The sequence below is a fragment of the Rhopalosiphum padi genome, chromosome 3 (genome assembly GCF_020882245.1).
Source record: "Rhopalosiphum padi isolate XX-2018 chromosome 3, ASM2088224v1, whole genome shotgun sequence".
In the NCBI taxonomy this organism is placed as follows: domain Eukaryota; kingdom Metazoa; phylum Arthropoda; class Insecta; order Hemiptera; family Aphididae; genus Rhopalosiphum; species Rhopalosiphum padi.
Genome location: NC_083599.1, coordinates 27,492,521 through 27,516,551, shown reverse-complemented (window position 1 = coordinate 27,516,551; position 24,031 = coordinate 27,492,521). Strand labels below are relative to the sequence as shown.

At 27.3% G+C, this 24,031-nt stretch overlaps 1 protein-coding gene and 1 long non-coding RNA gene across 2 annotated transcripts in view; one reads left to right on the top strand and one right to left on the bottom strand.

The window, feature by feature from the left end:
* The window catches only part of LOC132927413 (uncharacterized), a 389,955-nt gene that overhangs the window by 358,570 nt on the left and 7,354 nt on the right, over positions 1-24,031 (top strand). The window contains exon 6 of the mRNA XM_060991934.1: positions 22,943-23,538. Within this exon, the coding sequence (XP_060847917.1) occupies positions 22,943-23,538 (596 nt within the window). The remainder of the gene's footprint in view (positions 1-22,942; positions 23,539-24,031) is intronic.
* On the bottom strand, positions 18,717-20,565 carry LOC132926487 (uncharacterized). The gene is made up of 2 exons (XR_009661452.1): positions 19,819-20,565; positions 18,717-18,964 (listed from the first exon to the last, which is right to left on the bottom strand). It is a non-coding gene; the product is annotated as an uncharacterized LOC132926487 (long non-coding RNA).

Here is a 24,031-nt window from a genome sequence, read left to right as displayed (position 1 = left end):
TTTAGATCGTTCTAATTGAAATATGACCAATTTTTGTTTACATATTTTTACATATTTGGTGAGTAAGTAAATATGTTAGTAATTTTCGATTTATTCCAATTTTTTGGTTAATTTTTAACGACGACAAAAATATTCTACATTATCTAAATGGCTAATAATTCGATGAAAATGTTAATTTCAAAAATAATTTAACTTGCATTGCTGCAAATATTATTTTTTTGTTAATATTATAAGACATCTGGAAACCTGAAGTATGACCTTGTCGAATGATACTATGCATTGTTAAAGAAACACAAGGTTACACAGGAAATTTACTAAGGAAAATTCCGAAAAAAAACTTGAGTTACAAAATAATTAGAGATACACCAAAAACTAAATTCCAAAGAATTATTGGACGTTGATGATGTACCTAGCTTATATGAAGTATGGGGGCATACATCAATAGATATGGAATCTTTTTTTAAACAGTACTAAAATATTATGTTGCATAGTTTCCACTCAACATTTTTAAATAACGGAGAATATGCAACTTTACGTTGTTTCAATAATTAGATAAGCGATAAATGCATAGGTACTTTTTTTTCTAAGCTATATTTATATGTTTATTTTTTAAATTGTTCTTTATTATTTGTTAACCAATAAATTATTACTTGATTTGATTTTATTTAAAACAATTTGGTTATTTTATTACATTAAAATCTGTTCTCTAATCTATGACAAATATGGCACATAATTATATCAAATATACTACAACATAGTCGAAATGTCACCTGGGGGAATACAACTATAAATATAAATCTAAACTACTTATTTTACCCCCCCCCCCCTATACGATTTCGAGCAACTTTTACTGTTGTTTTACATTTAAACGTCGGCGATGATCGTGAACTGTTTCAAAAATATATATTTCAGACTGACTCGCGACCAAACGAGCAAACTATGGCACCCTGGGAAATCTGTAAGTAGGCGGCAGACCCCCTGCCATGCCATTCAAAGTATAAATCACCTCATGTTTTATTATATTTCTGAATTATTTATCCCGTAATTACTACACAAGTTTTATCAGGAATACATAATAATTTTACATTACAAATTACGTTTTAATTTATCAGATGATTTTAGTTACACTCGTTGTACACTAACGAACTTGTCAATAATTTCGCTAACAATTTCCCTGGAAAGCGCTAATTTGCCCGATGCAACCGGCTAAATTCTTCGTAGTAAACAATTTGTATTTTAAATACCTATCCAGCGCAACGGTTAGCGGCGCGAAGCTAAGTAAAAAAAAAAAAATAGCGTAGTAGCCACTAACATAACAGGAAACCGAGTTGTACCATTGAAAACTCGTGCTAATTTGTGTTAATCCATCGGTCACCTCTACAGGGCAAACGGTTGAACAAACGGCAACAATAGCTATAGGACGGTCAGGACGTGAAAGTATACTTAAATAAATACAAACATAAATACCACCATAGTAAATTTCGTAAATAAAATAATAAAATAATTTATAGACAATATTTTGACTAAGCGTTTAACTTTAATCTTATTTGTCGCCATAGGTGTTGGTAATTGGTAATATTACAAAATGGCATTTATCTTGATTTCCATATTATAACACACCTTTTAAAGATTTAATCATTACCTACTAAATTTATTTAATATTAGGACTGCAGATATGGGTTGTTACAATTATTATTATTATTTATTACGATTACAATATTGTTATTATTGCCGAATGGTCTTATATAGTTTTGTTTGTTTGGAAAGATTATCAGTGGTGGTAATTTTGAATATTCATAAGAATTTAACAGTCCGCCGGATGCAAATAAATGGTGACAGTTAAAACTACGTAGATAATTGCACCATTATGATGTTGTCCCTTGCTGAGCTATCAATTTCCTGTCATGAGATCGCGCATCACGCCTAACGGTCGCAATCGAATATCGTGTTTTTCGACTAGGTACAATAATCAGGCCGTCGGATGTCACGTTTCTTTATTATATCGTTCAAGTAAATAACATGTATATTGCATGGTATATGTTAGTAAAAAAGTCATAGGGGAAAAAAGCTTAAAAGGCGGTAAAAGATGAATCGGTGGTTTTGTCCAGACTCGTCGTTGCGTCGAAATGCCGAAACGACTTTTATTGCGGTCGTTATCGCGGTCGACCGTTCTGTGACCACCACGTGCACGTTGGCGAGGAGTCCTGCTCGTAAAACCACTGTCAAAATACACATACGTGGAGTAGCCGACCGAGCAATTATATAGTACATGTCGACATATGTGTGCAGTAAAGTAGCCCGGTGATCATAAACCACGACACGTATATTATATACAGGGTGATTCACAAAGTATGCTCCTCACATCCCGTCATTTAATAAATAAATTTATTAAAATTCTGGTTGTCATTTTAAATATACCTAAAGACTATGTTTTCAAATTCTTGAGATTTCTTATTCTACTTAAGGAATGTCATGTAGAGATTCAAACAACTAATTTTATAATGAGAACACTCTTATTTTTTTGTAAATTATTTAGTAGATCATTTTTTTTTTAACTTCATCATTCAAAATTTAATTTAATTCAATTCAATTCGAAATTAGAACTAGTAGTTTTTCAGTTATTAAAATGTTAATATTAAAGATAATATTATTGTTCTCAAAAATGATTTTTACAAACATAAAAATATGTATAATAACAGATTAAGTTTTTATTAAACTTGAGCCATTTTTATAAATCATAAAAATAAATTACTACAATTTTCAAACTACTATAGCCTCTACATCTCTCAAACACGTTATCATGGAGGTATTATTGTTAATACAAAAAATTAAATACTTCAAAAACTGATTAAAATTTGATTCTAATTCATCAACATTTCAGAAAAATTCGCTATATAATTTATTGTAAACAATCCCCTTGTTGAGAACCTCTCGTTTTCATTTAAAAAAACATAAGTTTATATCACCGCAGACTGCACTTTCAATAATAAAAAAAAATTGAAAATATGGTTTTTTCAAGTAGTGTATTTTAAAATTACCAAAATTATAATTTGAATAAATTGATTATTTAAAGGAAAAAATTAGCAAGCTTGGTGGATCACCCTGTATATATAAACATCGAGTGGGGATTTTCAGAGCTTATCGGCCTCTGCCACTATTATATATTAAAGGGTGACCAATAACAAAAAAAACACACCAGTTTATAACCTCGAAGAGTGGTAAACTGTGTGAGGACTTTAATGTGCGCGTTAAACGAACAGAACGGTGGTCAGGAGGCATGATAGAAGAGGGGATGGAAAAAATACCATTCGACACATCATTTAACGTTATAACCGAACTAGGACACAACAAATTCACGAATCCAATGACCTTTAATACTTAATATTTTAGTCATAATGGCTGGTCCGTGTAAATAATATTATAATAAATAATAATTATATTATTATATTAGGGAATGGGACGTTTCGACGAGAACGAATTAACGTATACGTCTCAGCAATATGATGCCTGTTCGACAATGCCCGTTTTGCCGTTTAACAATTTTTTCAAAAAAATAAAACAATATTGAATTGAAATTGTTGCTTATCCACATGTACAACAAAATATAATGTGGCCATATTATTATGTTTGTAGTTTATAGTGAGTCTACAACTACTCGACGGATTTTGACTAAAGTCACATAGATTATTTTTAAAAGATAACCGGAAAGTTTAAAGAATAGTTTCGAGAATATACCAAGCACTATATATCCAATTCGCAATGATCGGAATATCCACTTTTCCTTGAACTGAGGTATACTAAAAACCATATAGCGCCGTATTTAATATTTGTTAATTTTTACCCAATTCGGATTACACGACTAATATTTATATGTATTAAGTACTTTTTTAAAAGATAATTTTATTTTTCAAATGTTATTTCGATGAAACGACTGCGCCTAACGGTCCTAGACGTATTATTATATCATATTGGTACCTATAATAATATGTATTTTGCATTGGACAGCACAGGATCGAGGTGAACTACCAAAATTATTCGATTTATTCAGATTTATTTCGTATTTTCGATTTATCGAGGAACATCTATGAATAATAATAATAACAATAAAACCCTATCAACGGTATGGTATTATATATTTTATACAATATACAAGTATAAAAATGTCGTTAACACCGCCATCGTACAAAATGATCTCCCGTGATATGGATATAAATTAACAAAACAACACTGTTTCTCACGGATTAACGTCATCATCACGTCTTTCATCTACACATCAATGTATATTTTTTATACTTTCATTTTTTTTTTAAAAAAAAAAAACATAAATAATAAAACGCTAGACGTATAAGATCCATTTGGTAAAATTGTGTTTATTAAGTATTGTTACATCTTACATGTAAGTACGATTTGTGACAGTTATTTAACATTGACCACGTTTTCTTGCGAAGTGCTTATACATTTCTACGAAAAGAATTATCTATAGTTTTATAAAATCTTAAAGAAGATTAAAATATATCGCAAAGGAAAGTCTGTGTAGAAAAACTCTCACCACTTAACCAAACCCATTCAATTCCTATAAGTCACAAGTATTCAAACAAATAACATCACAACTTTTAAAACCGTTTATGTATTCAAACTAAGATTACGAAAATAGACCAAAAGCATATTATTTTTAATAGATTTCGCAATAACGCAACAAAGTATTACGTACCACTTGTAGAATTATTTTAATACAGAACATCGAAAATATAATCCATTAATAATGTGACTTTATTTTAAAATATCATACATTTGTGTATCTCAACTGAGAAACTTCCATCGCAGATTTGAATAATTAATATAATAATTATAAGGATCGAGTATATTCCCAGATAAATCAAAAAATATCATAAAAATTGCTAACAATTATATCATAATATTTATAATATTACATAGCGATATTATTATTGCCTCATTCAATTACGCAAACAATATAGTATTATAGTAAATGCATTACTACACAGTTCGAACATTTTTAAATATATACCTAAATATTTTGTATGTTTAAATAAAATTTGTCAATATCAACAATGATACAATAATGGTATTGTTAAATGCATAACCATATTTAATAAAGCTTCGTTTTATCGCTTAAACAATGAATCATAATGTAGTTTCTTTAATATATGAAACGTACAATCCATTTTTAAATCATATAATATGTTATTTTAGTTCATTTATATACTTTGTACTTTAATGAGGTGTTTTTAGTCGTCCATTAATACGATTTTAAAGCTGTATTTAATATATCCTATAATTATGTCTATAGAGTTTATAAATGTATTACGTAAGTTCGTGTATTATATCAAATATAAATCGTTATTTTTTGGTTAATTTTAATTGTCTCGTATATTATGATAATTACCTAATTATAATAGCATTAGATTTGTAAAATTGCAGTCCGATAAAGGTATAAAAAAATTTTGTTATAGGTACATTGTAGAAATATTTTATGTTCATTATAATAATGTACAAACAGTTATGATATAATATAATCATATTGAATAATTCTCATCTCGTGATTGAGGTACATATATATTTTAATAGTAACACGTGACAATAATATAATGTACATCACACTACAAATATTACTCATTATTTTTTTTTTTTGTGTATGCCAGTGGAATACTGTTAATAATTATTATTATTAACTATTATTATAAACAATTATTAAGGTATTTAATACCAATGGATAACAAACACTTAAAAATAATAGCTAAAATAAATATTTAAGGAGTAACATTGATGGCAATTATAATTTATAATAAGCATTATTATTATACCCGTTTGGTAAGGCGTTGTATATAGGCAAATTTAACAAATATACTAAAATAAACAATAATTAATTATTAATTATAAATTTAAAAATAGTTTGATTTAATATTATATCCAAAGATATTTACATGGCGTAATTCCGTGATAGTACTATCATTGATTAACCGATAGTTACGAAATTACTGTAATTCAACTGTTTTGAATTGAAAAGAATCCTACAAGTACACAAAAAACGTATTTAAGACATTACATATTTAAACAAGGTACGCAACAATTGCAGTATTTATAGACCAAAAACGATACAAATAGTGATTGATTTATTGTTACATTCCAAAATTTCTTAAATAAACATATCCAAAAAATATCAATATTTTTATAACTTTATAAGAATTAAAGATATTAAAAAAAAAAAAATCTATAGTTATAAATTGTACAGATAACGCAGTAATGATATACCTTGTGTGAACATTTGGTGCTTTGAGTGGCTGTAATACGATTGCGCTCTACAAAATAGCACCCCTTTTATACTTTTACATGTAAAAAACGCAATATGATTGTATTCCATGGAATTTAAGTGTTGTTTTTTCAACAATTTCCCATATACCACTTACAAATAATAATACATGGCATTATAGCTATATAAACATTTGTGTTTTTCCAATATATTTCATGTATTTCTTATATCTCTATTTCATATAAAGACATAAAACTTTCAAAACCGATATCCTATAATCTATAATATAGGTAATAACCCGGTATTTAATATTAAGTAATATGTTAAGCGTATTAATGTCATAATATAAAATAATTTTCAACAAATCCAACAACTTTACTTTTGTTTACTGATCTAAGCCTGTAAGAGTTAGAAAAGAAAATTGTTAAAAGGACCAACAGCTATATTTAATGGGGCGCAATCGTGTTTCGTTTTTGCAAGTAAAAAGCTAAAAGGGGCGCAATCATCCTAATTTTTAAAGCGTAATCGTGCTGCAGCGCTTTGAGTATATCTTTTGGCTCTTTTTCTTTATCACGTAACGTTTAATTTTTTTTTTTTTGAATAAAAAACAAATTCACAGCATACTTTTTATTAATCGTATTTTAATATATAACGGGAAAATACTTGATTCTGTAATACCAATACATCAAAAAATTGTGCGTATGCTTAAGTATTCAGATTCATAATCCAATTGCAAATATTAAGAAGTTTTGACTGCCTATTGACAAAATTACTAAAGATTTATTCTTTATGATATTATCAATGTAGGTAAAATGTTCTGTTTATATTTTAATGTCTAATATGTTTATTATATCTTTCAACAGTTCAAGTACAGCTAACTAAAATTTGTCTTTATTCCAATATTTAAGTAAAAATTCAATAACAATCTAAAATCTTAAATATTAATAATTTATGTACTTCACATATATTTTGTAAATTGCCATTTGGCGTAAATAAAATAAAATAAGTCAGTCACATTTATTTATTTGAGTGTAATTATTATGAATTAACTTTTAACTTTGTTTAAAAATCATGGACCTTTCAGTTTCTTTCTTATGGTACTGAATGCAAAAATTTAATTTAATAATAATTGCTTATTATATTATAGGTGGTTTTTACTAAATATTTTAATTTAAATTAATCTTTATAACCAGTGTACATTCGGAACCGAAATCGAAAAACTCATTAAACTTTAAAATAAATATAACTACTAGAAAATCTTATAATTTTCCTTCTAAAATTGTATTATTTCTGTAATGCGGTGACATAATTAATTATTGTGTTTATTTTTCATCCATTTTAAAAATAGTGTACTTAACTGAAAAATAAAATACTTTGTCAGTCTTAATACAAGTATTATTTAATTGTTGTTTACAGATATTCTGTCAACTGCATTATTTTGTTATTTTTGGCTGTAATTTGTTTTCATTTTTATATCTTATTGTTTGTCATGATTTTAAAATATTTTTTATTAAAATTCCTTCAAATCCTCATACTATAATTCCATTGATGTAAGATTTGTATTATATTAATTCTGATGAATTATACGTATTTAAATGAAAAATAATTATGGTACTAATCAATTAAATTATATCATTATACTTTCAGTCTATATAATACACGAGAGATTTCAAAATTGCTTTACTTGAAAAGACATGACCACTTGACTTCAATATTTTAAAACTTAATTTTGATATACGATAAATAGTATTTGGTAGGATTAGATATTCTTGAACGAACACAGAATGGTGGTAATATTATTATAACCTATCGACGTCCAAAAAAACGAATTTTAAATCTAGATTAAAATAACTATTAATAAAGATAAAACAGAAAACTCAAATGAAAAATAATTTTTTTTTTTTTTTTTTAATTGCAATAAATGTAACTATACTTTGGCGTGTGTTATCAACATTGTTACAGTTACGGTAATGGCAATAGAACGGCGTCGAGTGGCGTGCAAAAACATGCACACTATTGTATATTTGTGTATCATGCAACACTAAAATCGGTTTAACATAGTTATGACTATATTTCCATATATATCTAATATTAAACTATAATAATATAATGACCACCAACTATAGCATATGTTTATTCTTATCGATTCGGAACAAATAATAATAGTATGTATATTGTATAATATAGGTATTATATTTATTTTGAAGTTCCGACCAATTATTTCAATAGTATATTATACAAAACGTTGTAAATTTCAACAATGTAACTTTGAGTCAACATCGCATACCTCTCAAATGTCAGACACCGATTCAACATTTTGAAACTTAATTCAACATGGTATAATTTATCATGTTTTTATTTTATAACATTAAAATACCAAAACACGATAGAAATAATTAATTTTGCATTATAGCTTGTAAGTGTGTGTTATAAAAGTCGTCGTCACCAATAATTTGTACATAGATCAAAAACCTTTCTTAATTTTTTTAAACGATTTAAACGAACTTATTGGTATGGTAAAATAATATAATACGTAGGTGATCTTTAAGGGTTAACGTTTAGAATTTTTAAATGATCAAAAGAAATGTATTATATTACGCAGTTAACATTTATACATTTTTATTTTTAAACAGTCTTCAAACAATTGATAAAATAAAACCAGTATTTATTTTTATAACAGTTTATATCTAACTCACAGACAGGACCGTACTACCAAATATGCACTGTGCCTGAAGCTCACTAAATTTTCATTAATAATTTAATTTAATTGAAAAAATTATTTTATTAATATAAAAATTTATATTTATGTATTATGCGTATATAAATAGAATAATTGGTAATAAACATTTAGCACCAAAGTGGTTAATTTAAACCATAATTAGTGGAAGAGGTAGATAAATTAAAAGTGATATGTTGACGAGTGATGCGAGAACGGGCATTTAAAGGAATAAGAGAGAGTAAATGTGGCGAGTCAATCTGCTCGTTTAATAATTTTGAAATAAATTTAAGGTTAGCAGCACGCCTACGATCTGCCAGTGAATTTAGTTTGAGATGCTTGTCGCTCGAGTACTAGTAAATAATTATGAGGAGGACAATAAATCCTGAGTACATGTCTAGCATACTTTAAAAATGAGGTTAGGTAGTATTAGTATAAATAGTATTATTATTAATAATTAATTTCATTGGAAACCACTTGAAACGAATTTATCACTTACCTAAATTAATTTATCAAGTCACAGTAAAAATATGTATTTACATATAAATCCTAGTCCTAAATATTAATATCATAATTATTCTCAATCCAAATAATATTTAATATAATAATAATTATCTTTCTACCGACATCTTTTCACTTTTTGTGCAATCATTGAACTGTCAGTAAACTTGGACGTTTACATATTACCTTAGCTTCGTAGAACACAGGTATTATTAAACATTATTTTCTTGAATATTATATTATAAAAAATGTACAAAGACTTTAACGACTTATGTGATAATTAGAGAAATTAGATTCTCGGATAAATATTAATATGATTTCAAATAATTGGTTACTAATTGACAGTGGCGTATATATAAATTAATTTCAAGGGGGAGGGAGGTTAAAAAAAATTTCCATTCTTAAATTCCAATTAATTATACAATCAAAATCAATGCCCATACCAACCATACATTACAGGGGGGGCCTTAAACCCCCCTATATACACCACTGCCTATTGATGAATTGAATTCATAACTTGACAATAAAACTTTCGTATTTAAAGTGAAAATTGTCTTTGTTCATATTATTATTATTATAAACGTTAAACTAAGATGATAGATTGATATAAAATAACGTAGAGAATGAGTGCGAAAAAAGAAAAATAGAAAAAAAGATCTATTTCTTAGAAAACAATCTGGATCAATGTATACATTTATAAAACCCTCAATCGTGATTGTTTCAAATGAAAGAAATTTAATTTATACAAATAAAATTGACAATCTTGACATTTTAAATAAAAAGAAATCAACTATTACTACAATGAGACTTTGGAACATCGTGCGTGGATGAAAGATCGTTTTCAGTATTGAAGCGTGTAAAAAATTGGCAAAAGTCAACTCTTATACAAAACAAATCATCGTCCTTATTGTTGCTGTCAATAAAACATGTATTATTACAAGAAATAAATGGCAATGAAATTATAGATAAATTCAGTAAGAAAAAATAATGTTTAATAATATTTTATAACATTGATATTAAATACGTATTATTATTAATATATTTTAATAATATTGTTATTTATATTATTATTATTATTATTATTAGGTATTATTTTAATGCTGCAAAAATACAAATAACTTTATTAAATTATTGTAAATTTAATATTTGCTTCTCAGGTTGTGTGTAGTTAAATAATGTATGACATGATTTCTCCATATTTTAGAGTAAATTCCTAAATTCTTAGTGCCCCCTAATGATTTAATACGTGTTTGATTGAAATGTTGAAGGTCTGTGATTAAACATTTTCTTACATAATGTACATTAAAAAATATTTGACCTTATTCTTACAACATTTTTAACAATTCAAAAGTTTGTACTATATAGCTAATAGCTATATTATGTTATGTTATATGATACGAAAATATTTATATTTTATTTAAATAATCCCATGGATCGCTGGTAAAACTATAGCCCATGTAAAAAAAATAATTGCCCCACTCTGCCCCTCCCTGGAAAAAATTCTAGTGCCGTGCTTGCACTATGGGCTACATTATCAGCAAGTTTGACTAAGACAACGAACGCGTGTGAATCATTTCACTTTGTATTCAAAGACAATTTTTATAAATGAATACCGCATATAGTAGGTGCCATTGATAACTGAACTTATAGAAAACATTCAAACGAACGTGTATGTCCCTTTAAAAAATATTAATGAATGTAAAACACCGAGAAAAAATATTATTGATAATCATAAACGAAATGAAAAATTATGAATTTAAAATACCAAAAAGATGAAATAAGTAGATACGAGTTCGTAAAACTGATATCAAACCATTATACTAAATGGGGTTGAAATAAAAAATGCAGCCAATGAATAAAGGTGCAATGATATATTGTTATCAGAACAATGGAATTACATGTTTTATATTTATTATTTATTATAATTAGTACCTAATTAGTGTTGAGTAATACATTTTATTTTACAAAAGACTCATTTCGTGGTATTCGTTTAAACGAGTACGTTCATAGTTATATAATATGTTTTGTTCTGGTCATTTTTTTAATAGGTAAAATAATATTATCTTTACTATAAAAAAGAATATTATTAAATATCAACTTTCAGGGGTTTCCAAACTTTAAAATCCTATGTAATTTATAATTGACGGAAAAATAAATGACGTTTTATCTAATTTGACGGAAAACGGAAAGTTCATTTTTAGCGGAAACCGGTGACACCCAACAAAATAAAGAAATCAATTTATTCGGAAACTGGATTAGTATCCACTAGTTTGTGTCAAACTATAGTTGAAACTATCTTGAGGGTCATTTTTTATTATAGGTTGTCCAAAGAAAATCTTGTGAATTTTTAATTATTCAAGTTTTTTACTAAAATGGGAGTTACCTATTCATAATTTATCAAACAAACTTTAAATAAGTGTTGTACACATAATCATTATTTTACAAGCCGACATAAATTTACCAGGATACGGATCGATATTTTACATGCATGCTGACAATATTATTATTATCGTTTCCGGTCGCTATTGTTGAATTTAGTTCAGCGTATACATGATTCAACGGTTTATTTAACAGTTAATTTTGAAAGCGGAATGTGTCAATTTCGAGGAGGTGGAAACGAGAAAAGAACAACCCTTCCGTTAGGTTAGGCTCTAAAATACAAGTCTCGAATACGTCCGAATCGTTGTTTAAGATAAACACGCTAACGAGTACAATGTACATCATATACATAGGTAAATACAATTATGATTTACAATAATATTGATATCTAGTTTAGTCCCTTTCGTACACAATTTCACAACATTTGCATCTGACACGAGATAACGCAATAGAAATGTAGAGCGTAACTTACGCTGCGTAAGTATAACTTCGGCGATCAATACATACAAAATTCAATAACGTTTTATTGAAACAAGATCGTTATTTTATTTATTGTTTTGACTTTTTTATTGCAACGGTCTTCGTTTTAAATATATGATTGAATTCTAGTTAATATTAATTTATTTTTACGTCTGTGGACATTGTTGACTGAACACGAGTGTAAATTGAATTTTTTTTTTTACACATAAATATCGATCCAAATATGAAAAGAATTTTAAATTAAACCGTTATGTTTGTTTGATTATCGCTATTATATTGAACTGGTTAGCGTTTTACCGATTATGCACACACAGTCTGTTATCAAGTGTTATACATAGACGGTACCAGTGACTTGACTCGGGATTGACAAAAAATTTTAATTAAAAATGTCGTCATTTACAATATTTTGATTTAAGTTTTTGTGAACAACGAATTTAATGGAATTTAATTAATTTAATAGTTTATATGATTGCATTAGCGTTTGTGTAATGACCATTCTTTTGTACAATTTTAACAATAAAAACTTTCAAATAATAATTAAAAATTAACGAATTTGAATCAAGTACATTGAAAACGTCGGTTCCCATTAAAATTAAAAAAAATGTAAAAAGGAAGTGATTGAAAAAATCTTGTGTACTTTCTTTGTAAGGCGAATCTTGTTTTTTTAAAGTAATACTAGTCATTAATGTTTTACGCAGATATATTATTACTTATTTTTTATTAGTATTCATCCAATATCTTACAACATTCGATTTAAATATCATCTCACAGAAAAGATTACAAAGTATAGTTTTTTGATTATTAAGTATCGTCTTTGAGATGTATATACTTTATAGTCTATTATATGTTTATTCAGTTTATTGTATATGTTTTCAGCCCTTAGTTTTTCATAAATTTATATAACAAATAGGTATGTTTGTAGTTGTCAAATTACAACAGCAATACTCGAAATATATTTTTTAATAACACTACTTTGTACATAGAAATGGATTTTATAATACGTGATAGAATATTTATAGATGATTTAATAAAACGGTGCCAACACAAATATGCAATCGGGTAACCAGTACACAATTATATAAAATAATTTTCTATTTGTCGTCAACAGATGTGTAAACAGAAATTTCATAATCGTCTATGACGATGGAGTTGCATTATTTCAATCTTAACAACTATTAATATAATATGTAGTTATGATTATTATTATTATGTTTGTCATCATAACTATGCAATATGTACCTTTATTATTAATATTTATTTATTTACTTATTTTTTTTTCGAGACACGTCTACCAAAATAATGAAACATCCTTAATAATAAACGTTACAGTGTAACCTTGAAATATTAATATTATGTAAATAATTTCTAACTGCTAAAATAAATATTCATTATTATTATTATTAGGTATTTAAAAACCACCAAAAAATATACAATACAAATATTCGGGTAAATTAAACTTATATAACTGTATAGAAAGATATAAGGACTAATTACGTTCACTATAATCATGTAGTCGAAAAAATACAAATCAATAAAATAAGCGCAATAATAAAAAAAAAATTTAAGTGTTGGTGTTAAATTTTAACTATAAACTCAACCTCAATAATAGATATTACGGATATTATTTATGATATTGATATAATCAATAATTTTAGACTTTGGAGTTTAATGTCAAAATAAACTGTAAAATTATATATTTTTTTTAAGTTGTAACATAATATAATACGTGTATGTATTCAAAGTAAAAAAAATCATTTTCTACCAACATAAATCTAATTCAAGACAATCTTTTTCAAAATGACTTTTAATAAAAACGAATATTTTCTTATTTTTAATCTAATACCTATAATTTCCACGGTATTTATATTTTTATTTTTATATTGCATACAAATATAAGTAAAAGTTTTGAGAAAAGATTTAAGACTTAAAATAGATTACTAAACTTTGATACGAAAAATGTTCCGTGATATTAATATGTTATTCAATAAAAATGTAATTTTTGTATTCAAATAACTTTTTGACAAGCTTGTAATTTTTCTTACCGTGCATTTGTGCATTAATGATGACTGATGTGTATATATTTTAAAAATTTAGAATAATACATACGCCCATACACTAAAGAAGTGGTGTATGCCTAAAATAACATAAAACATGTATGAGTCTGTGAGTACCTTCTGTCATTTATACAAATCAAAAAAATAATGTAACATTATAATTTATAAGTATGAAATATGTTCGTTTTTGCAGTGCATTATTATTTATTCAGTTAGAATTTTTAAACTTGAATAAAATGAAAATTCGTACAAAAATTTGTTTTTTGTTTTCGGGTAATTGGCATAATTTGATAAGATTTATAATGTAACACGATTTTCATAATGCACAGATAAACAACAAATATATAATAGATTTAGGTATATATCTATAAACTACCTATTATCGTTACAAGCGTGCTTAAAGGTAATAGATATTATTTCATTGTAATATAAATTTATTATTAACGTTGCAAGTAAATAAAAACAAAAAAAATTAAAAATATCCAAACTTAAAATAAATGGTTAATGACGATTTTAGCTGCAGAATGTCGTCGTTTGATTTTAGTCTGTTATCGGCTGTAATAAATAATTATGTACTTATATATGTCACAATGTTGGGGTTAAAGCAAGTGACGTCTAATTACAGTATTGAGAAGTTTATTTTTTTTTAGATGTAACCTATATTTTAACGAATATTTTTTTCCATAATTTTTCTTTTTTTTTTATTAAAATCATCATAACTTACAATAATATGCAATAACTTATGAGTTTATTAGTTTTAATGTAGAATTTGGCAATTTTTCAAAATTTTAAATCCATATATTGTTTAAAATTTATTTTGTCTTGTAAAAATTATTTTATATTTTAAAGTTCAGTGAATGGTCATATTATTTTACTTCTAGTATTGATATAATAGATACTATACTACTTTCTATTAATGGTAAAATAAAATAATTACATAAATGTTTAATACGTATTATTAATTATATAATATTTAGTGTGTGATTAATTATATTATAATTTCTAATAATGAATTTAATTATTAAAAATTAAAAATTAAATTAACAATTTTATCATTACTTCGGAAACAGTTACACGAGGACGTTGATAGACTATTGGTGAAAGAAAAAACATTAATATAATTTAGTTATTTTGTTGAATTTCATCATCGATTAAAGTATTGACTTGTAAAAGTACTTGCAGTGATATATTTTATGATAACACATTTTTTTTTATTATATTACTTTAAAAAGGTATAATTTTCAAAAACTTAACTGATTTTTAACCAAGTTATATTACTTTTCTCTTTTTAACGAACTTGTAAATTTAATGTTTAAAAAAGAAAAAGAAATGTTAACTTAAAACTTAATTTGACAACGAGAATTGCTCGTAAAAAACATAATAAAAATAATAAAATAAACCAAATATGCATATTATAACAGTATATTAAAAAGAAAAAGGCAACAACATTAAATAATTTACTTATAATTAAAGTAATAACAGACAATTAAATGGTAAGATTATAAAAAAAAAAAAACCCCATAAAGTTGTTCAAAACTTCAAGTGATGCTTCGTTTATCATATTTAATGGATTAGAAAAAAAATCTAAGTCAGTATAATAATTATTGCATAGGGACATGGCTGTTGGCTACAGATAGGGGTGAGTTTTTTGTGAAATCGGAGTTATGAGATGGGATATAAAAAAGCGAGATATCTGAGATGATGAAGAGGGACTTTAAACTGGATATGATCTAATTATAAATACGGAGAGTTAATATGGCCATTGTATAAAAATGATATCACATCCGCCGCTTTACAATATTTTAATACAACGTTGTACGAATATTATATTTATTTGAACGAAAGCAGGCATGAATCTAGAAATTATAAATAAGGGATGCCAATCAAGAAGAGTATTGAATTTAAATGCCTTGATATATTATATTTAAATTTCTTTTGTAACGAACAGATAACAGCTAACAAATTTTTTTACTTGCTTACCTATATAGCCTACTTTAAATTATCTACATTTAACTATAATTTCTTAGATACCAAGACAATATTATAATATAACAAATTATATTATATTTATTATGAATATTATTTTCTAAAATATTCTCTATTAAATAAAATTATATGTATATTTATCGAGACAATTTTCATCCATTATAATAAAAACAAATAATTATTTAATAAAATATAAATAATAGTAATAAGACGAAATTTTCAACAAATTTCAAAATATGTTTATTAAAATGAACTTATACTTTTGTTTTTCAACGATAATATTACTTTTACAATTATTTAATTATAAAACATAATTAATTTTAACAATTATTTTAAAAATTATGGTACATAAAACAAATATACCTTTACTTTCAAGAAAATATAATTTTTGTATAAATAATAAGAACATTAATACGCAAGTATGACAACTGACTGTAGACGACGGCGAAAATTCCAATTATTTTTGTATAAACTAATAGTTTTGTAATTTTTTACATTGTGGCTAAAGTGATAACTGGTGTTCGAGCACTCATAAAAAGCCCCCATAAATCCACGCCTGAACGTAAACAATAACTGTATTATTCCGCTCTATTGATTAAGTTATATAATATATATTTATCGCTTATTTTTACAGTATATTTCGCAGTTATTGCTTGTATTTCAACAACTGGAGATGCCAATATAAATATATAATTCACAATGGACATATTTAAATTTGTTTCGGCATAGTTTTACGCATAATATGATGTCAAACTGTCATCAATTATAAATTTGTCAAACAAGTCAGGCTTCCATCACCAGCGAAGTCTTTTTACGTTCGTCAAACTTTGCCCAACCAAGTGGCGTTTTTCTGCGAACTGCTTGCGTGTAGCACGCGTCTTCACAGGGTTGTTGCGTTTCCAACTTATAACTTTAAATCTTTTTTTAAACCATTCGATTTTCTAAACGTTTAAAATGACAAATAACATATTGATAGGATAATACAGAGAAGTATAGATAATAAATTATTATATAAGTACAACGAATATAGAATAGTACAGTATTACTTTTAAAAAAAAAATAAATATTTTGAAACGGAACTTTAGATTTAAAAATGTTTACACAATATGAATTTTTGATTAAATTTGGAATAATGTGTATGTTGTGAATTTTCTTATCATTTATCAGTCACCAATGCCATGACATTGTTATAGGTATAGATAAAAATATTGTTGTACGATAAGTATTAATTTTGTTTTGAATTTTGTAGTTGATTTAAACCAAAAAAAGTATAAAAAATATTATTTATTTCAAATTTAAAAAACTCAACTTTAGTCGAACACTGGTAGACATCACTTACATTCTTACACGTTTTCCTCGTATTGACCTTAACTTACCCCAACGGTCCTAAAAAAATATATATTGCTTGATAATACATTCTGAGCCTCCGCGAGAGTTATCTCAGTGAGGCCCAGTAATCTGTAAAAAGATTTTTATAAAAATTAAAAATAATATAAGAAAGAAGAAATAACATTAACGGCCAAGTGGCCAAATTAATAGGTTATTTTGTTCAAATGAAAACCAGTTTCATTTTAGAAGTCCCTTCTTAATACGTGTTGATATTTCAGTTGATATGTGAAGTTTATGAAGTGCTTTTAAAACAATTTTAATTTTAAATAAAAAGAAAAAAAATTAAATCTAAACATATACATTTAAAGTGTTATCATTAATAAGTGACTAATTTTTTTCAATATATATCACATATTATAACTATATATAATAATATATTTTTATTTTAAATATCAAATTAAGTTAAAAATATAAAGTTGTAAAACTTTAGTTTTAGATTAATGATATGAAAAATATGAATGAAAATCAAACAAGTATACTTTTTTATCGGTTATTTTAAGCTGTAATAACTATTCCGTGCGTACCACTGCTACTTGCTACCGTTTTCTTATCTATATGACTTACGAGATGTTGTCTCAGGATGATTGTGCTTTGATATTAGTACACAGGTTAAAAAGTATACGGAAAATCGATTTAAAAATAAATATAGAACAAAAAAATTTACGTTTTATTCTCAACCGCTTGCTATTTTATACGTATAATTAATCAGATCAGGTGCGGAGGTAAATTATAGCCCATTGAACACCAATAATAAAAAAATGAATATACATAATGATAATTTGCATCGTCACAGTTTTTTTTTTCTGAATGTGATAATCAGAAGTCCGGATGCGTCAGGCGGCATTTATTTCGTTGTCGTCGTCGTTATCTGTACTTAAACGTTTCTCTATTTTTCTGTAACAGATTTTTGAGGGTGGTGGGAGAAAAAAAACACGCACACGCATAATTTATAATTATTGTTATTATTGATAATTCATTAACATTTTGTATATTATAAATGATTTCATCATATTAAACACTAATCAATCCGTCTTACATGATTAAGATTATTCTCTCGTGCGGTTTCTTTATGCCACCGATTGCGCTCGTCGTCCGTCGTTCTGTTTGTCCGTCTAACGACATAGACGTCATCTTGTTTTCAGTGACTAATTTTTTTTTTTATTGTGCTATTATCATTTGTATTTTGCAATCCTATTAAATAAAATAATTTATACTGATTTTCAACCAATTAAATAAGACTGATTTAAAAAAAAACACTTATAAATGATAAACACTATCGATCTGGAACAATATTAATACAAATATGTTTTACTATTTTAGTCGGTCCAAAATCAAAAATACTTCTGCAATTATTCATATATCATATTATATATATATATAACTTGTGTGCTTTTTAAGAGCTTAACATTTATTTATATTGTTTTTAAGACTACCAACAAAGGGATTATAATATTCCAATGCAATATTAGTGTGAAATTATTGATTTACCAATTATATCATAAGTCTTAATTTCATTAATTTATAACTTGCAAAAATATAATTTAAAATAGGTTTAATTTAAATATATTATATAATTTATGATTGACATATTTTGTTGTAATATATATTTGGTATACAAATAGCTGGCGAATTCAAAAAAAAATGTATCAATTATTTAATTACCATATTAATTATTGTACTATGTAATAGGTAAAAATTATTAACCATTGTTAATATTGAAATAAAAAAAATGGCGCGGGTGATTTTCAACTTTTTCCTATATTAAGCTATAATCAAACATATTCTAATTTATAATAAAAAAAAAAAAGATTTACAAACGAACTAAAAATATAATTTATCGATCTCGCACAATAAATACGACGAGATGGCTTCGTTTAATGCGATAAAATATGTTTAAAAAATATTATATTATTTTACATTGTTCTAAAATGTGTTTATTGTACATATGCATAAATAATATATATATATATATTATATTGCGTAAAATTGACATCGCTATGATGACATTTTCCTTTTTTAATTCTAAAAAATCGTTGATTTCTTACCGGAGTTGGGGTAGATTCATTAAACTACGTCTGAAATATTCATCTGGTGTACTTTGTACGTGTAATTCACAACGAAAACCTGTACACAAATATTGTTATGTACACGGTGGCGCAGATCTGATTGTTGTACTTGAAATTTACACGAACGATGACTGTTCGCAAACTGCACGGCATGGCGATGGATAAACAACGGCAGTATATTAGATTATATACAGTCCAGTTGAAATCGTAGCTAACCGAAATCGGACGAACTACTTACTACGATAGCTCCAACGCAATTGAGACGTACACGCAATAATATATTACATATTATATTTTATTATATATGTTAATTAGGTACGACGAAATTTTCATCACTTTTGATTCATACAGATGTGTGTACTGTCCGCTAATGATTATCCACAATCGCTTTTATGTAACAAAGTTTTTCCTAATAGTTCTAATGATTTAATTTACGATGCTTGCCAAATTACGTCGCACAGTACACGTTGTAAGTTTTTCTCTAAACCGTACGAATCAGATTGGATGATTTGTTCTTAAACGCGTCACGCAAAGACGAGAAATCAAAAATCAAACGATTTCTGGTTCAAAATCGGTATTTCTGATATTTGGAAATCGAAGCTCTGTAGGTTTTTTTGGCAACTCGAGGACTACGCGAAAAAAATACAGTTTGAGAACCGCTGGTGTTATATTATGATATTAGTCAACGACGCGCGCGAGTATGTGATTTCGATGAATATTGATAGTGTTATATTATTACTATATTGGTCGTCGATCTTTAAGCAAAATGATAATTGTTTGAAAGACAACATTGTCCCCGTCGGAGGCGACGATTATATTATGCTAATGTTAATAATATTATATTATATACTCGTATTGTGGCGATAACGCGCTCATTACGATAATTATGTCAGAATATATATATATTACCATATACGTTCGTTAGAAATGTCAACATTGTTTGTACATATATAATTGTGTATGTGTGTGAGTAAACTAATAATTAGCAGTTAGCACAGACCATAGTTATAATGATGGTACAATAGCATTTTATCTACAGTAGAAATAATTATAATCGGACGTATAGATTAAAAGTAACATCTAAGCCGTGTTCGTCGTTTGATTTCTTATTTTTTGTCTCGTCAACGGAAAATGTTATAATGCGTACATCGTAATATTACGATAAAATAATGTTATGCTCGTAAATAAACTACCTATTTAACATTCACTTTCACTGTGTACAAATTGATTTTATATTTTAAATGTTTTTTAGGTATACCTATATAGTCAAATGTACATGTTATAATTTATGTTACTAAAAATATGCTATTCAAAAATATAAATAAATCTATATTATTTTATTCAGGATACGCTTCCAAAATATTTTAAATTCCACAATTTTTTTTAAAACATTTTGAAACAACTAAAATTTTACATATAAATATCACAGACAACGTAACACTTCAAGCTCACAAAAAAATATCTATTTTAGTGTCTTAGTCAGTCTTTTAAATTGACTGTCGTCACAGTTCAATGAATCAAGTTAGATAATCCCAATTAAGTAAACATTGATTTGATAAATAGTGAATATAATTCATAACAATTAATTTTATTAATACAAAAATATATATTTGATTATAACGAAAAATAATTCTAAAAAACACAATTTTAAATAAGAACATTAAGAAACTTAATCGTGAACATTTTTAGATAAATTAAAAGATTCCCAAAATCATTATCAAAACCAACAAGTTAAGAATTAAAAAAAAACAGATTTCATTTAACATTGATATTTTTACTATTGACAAAATTATAATGTTATATTATTTAGTGTTTTAAAATCCAACAATGAAATTTTAAAACTTTTGACATATGTCAGATATCAATTATATTATTACAACACAAGGATTTTAAAGTTTAAACCTTCGTAGCCAGACAGTACAAAGTTTATTTGTAATCATTATACATTTCTCGACAACCTTGAGTTACGACGTTTATCGTTGACACTTTATTTTGATTTTTAATTTTAATTTTTTAAGTTTTACTGGCACATTTTGATGAATAAGCTAAATGATAAAACTATTATTAATGATATTTATTCTTAAAGGACATGACTTAAAAACTTGATTTTAAATGTGTTTAAATATAAAACAAGGAAATATATAACTATTAAACTATAGAATATATTATTAATTGCTTTTTAATTGTTAGTATAATATAAAACATTTGTAAGTTAATAGGTTATACCCCATGTTATACCTTAATTATTCCGAATTAATTTTATTTTTTATTTATAATTGAATTGTGTGTCTTACTCAACAATTACAAAACTAATTATGATAATTTAGTAAAGTTTAAATTTAAGTTTATATTATTTTGTATAGATAATCTTAAATTCAAAAACTTAGAATTACTATATAAAAAGTATATATAATCGTGATTATTCATTTAAATATCTTATTTAGTTCAAATTTGAATTTAAAATAACTATAAAAAAGAATTGTTTTTATATTACTATGAGAAAACCTTGTATTAAAATTTAAATCCTTTACAATAAATTGATCAATTTATAGACTTTTAACTACAAAGTCATACTTGCACATTTTCTCAATTTTGAAGAACTTATACAACATATGAACTTAAAATGTCTGCAAAAAAATCTTACCAATGTATAATGAAAACTTATGAAGAACCTTGTGTTATACTTCTAATCTATAAAAATTGAAAAGTCATATACATATTATGTGTATAAATAGTCAAAAAATTAAAAAATTAAAAATTATGGAGTTACACCAGAAAAATAAAACCGATTTTGACGAGTAGGTACTGATTTGTATAAAAAATATCGTTTTTCCTTTATTTTGAAAAATACCTACTGATATTTTTGACCTCCCGGAAAGTCGTCGACTAGATCCAATTTGTCAATGCAGAAACCCATCCTCAGAGATTAAATTCAAAGAATTTTTATCTTCCCCAAAAATTGATGACAGACAGCACAAAAAAAACACACACCGATGTAAAAACAATACATCCGATGTGCAGGATCAAAAATAGTTTTCGGCATTTTGCGATCCTTCAAAATAATAACATAATATAACAATTATTAATAATACGCCTTCCGCAGGTATGCTGGGCCGGGACGAGACGGGCACGCCGACTGCGGCTGCGGCGGCGGCCGACGACAGTAACCACGTCGGCGCGGCCGCCATCCAGACCGCGTCGTCCACTTCGACGCCGACGCCGCCGCCGGCCACCACTCCGACGCCGGCGCCCCCGAAGATCGCGGCCACAATCGCGGACGTAATAGGCTACGGACGCGGTCTGAAACACCAACCGCCACCGACGCCGCCGACCACGTCGTCACCGTCGTGGCCGTCGGGCGACTGGATCATGAAAGCGGTGGAAGACATGAAAGCGGCGGCCAGGGCTCGAGGGATCGGGGCCGGGGGCGAGGACTACGACGGCGACGACGACGGCAACGATTACGATTACGACGACGACGAGATCGAACAGATCGAAGAACCGACTGCCGCGCCGCCGCCGCCGCCGCCTCCGCCCGCGCGGCCGTCACGGCAGCCGCTGCTCAGGACGGTGGCCGGTCACATGTCGCGGTACGAGTTCAAGCGGTTGGACGGCAGGCCGGACGACGGTCGGGTAAACGGCACGTACGTGGCTGTCATCGAGAGCGATCGTCCGCCGCGCGTCGTCATCTACGACCCGGTAAGCAAGACCGCTATATATCGTACGTTCTACTCCATTGTGTACGGTATACAGACATACAGTGGCATATTAAAGGGGGGACCGATTGCCCCCCCCCCAAAAAAATCCAAGTATATAATCGGCCCTCTCCGAAATGAAAACCTATATACGCTACTGTGTAAATATCTCTGCTACAGTAGAGCCTCTTTAGTCCGATAATTCCGACGGCACATCGCACATTATAATAGGTATTTTTTTTTTCGTAACACCTGGATTTGTTTTATTTTTTTCCTTATTTTATCGTATTCAGTTCGAACCCCCCCCCCCCCCTCCCACCATAAATGCATGAATATGCGCGTGTGTTGTTGTAAATAATTAAAACCTGTATTAAGTAAAATTTTTTTTCGTAATATGTTAAATTTAATAAATAAATAATGTCGTGTAACAAAATTGCTTAGCCATTTGAGTATAGGTACTATTAAAATACTTCCATTAATCCCCGAGCGATTCGCTA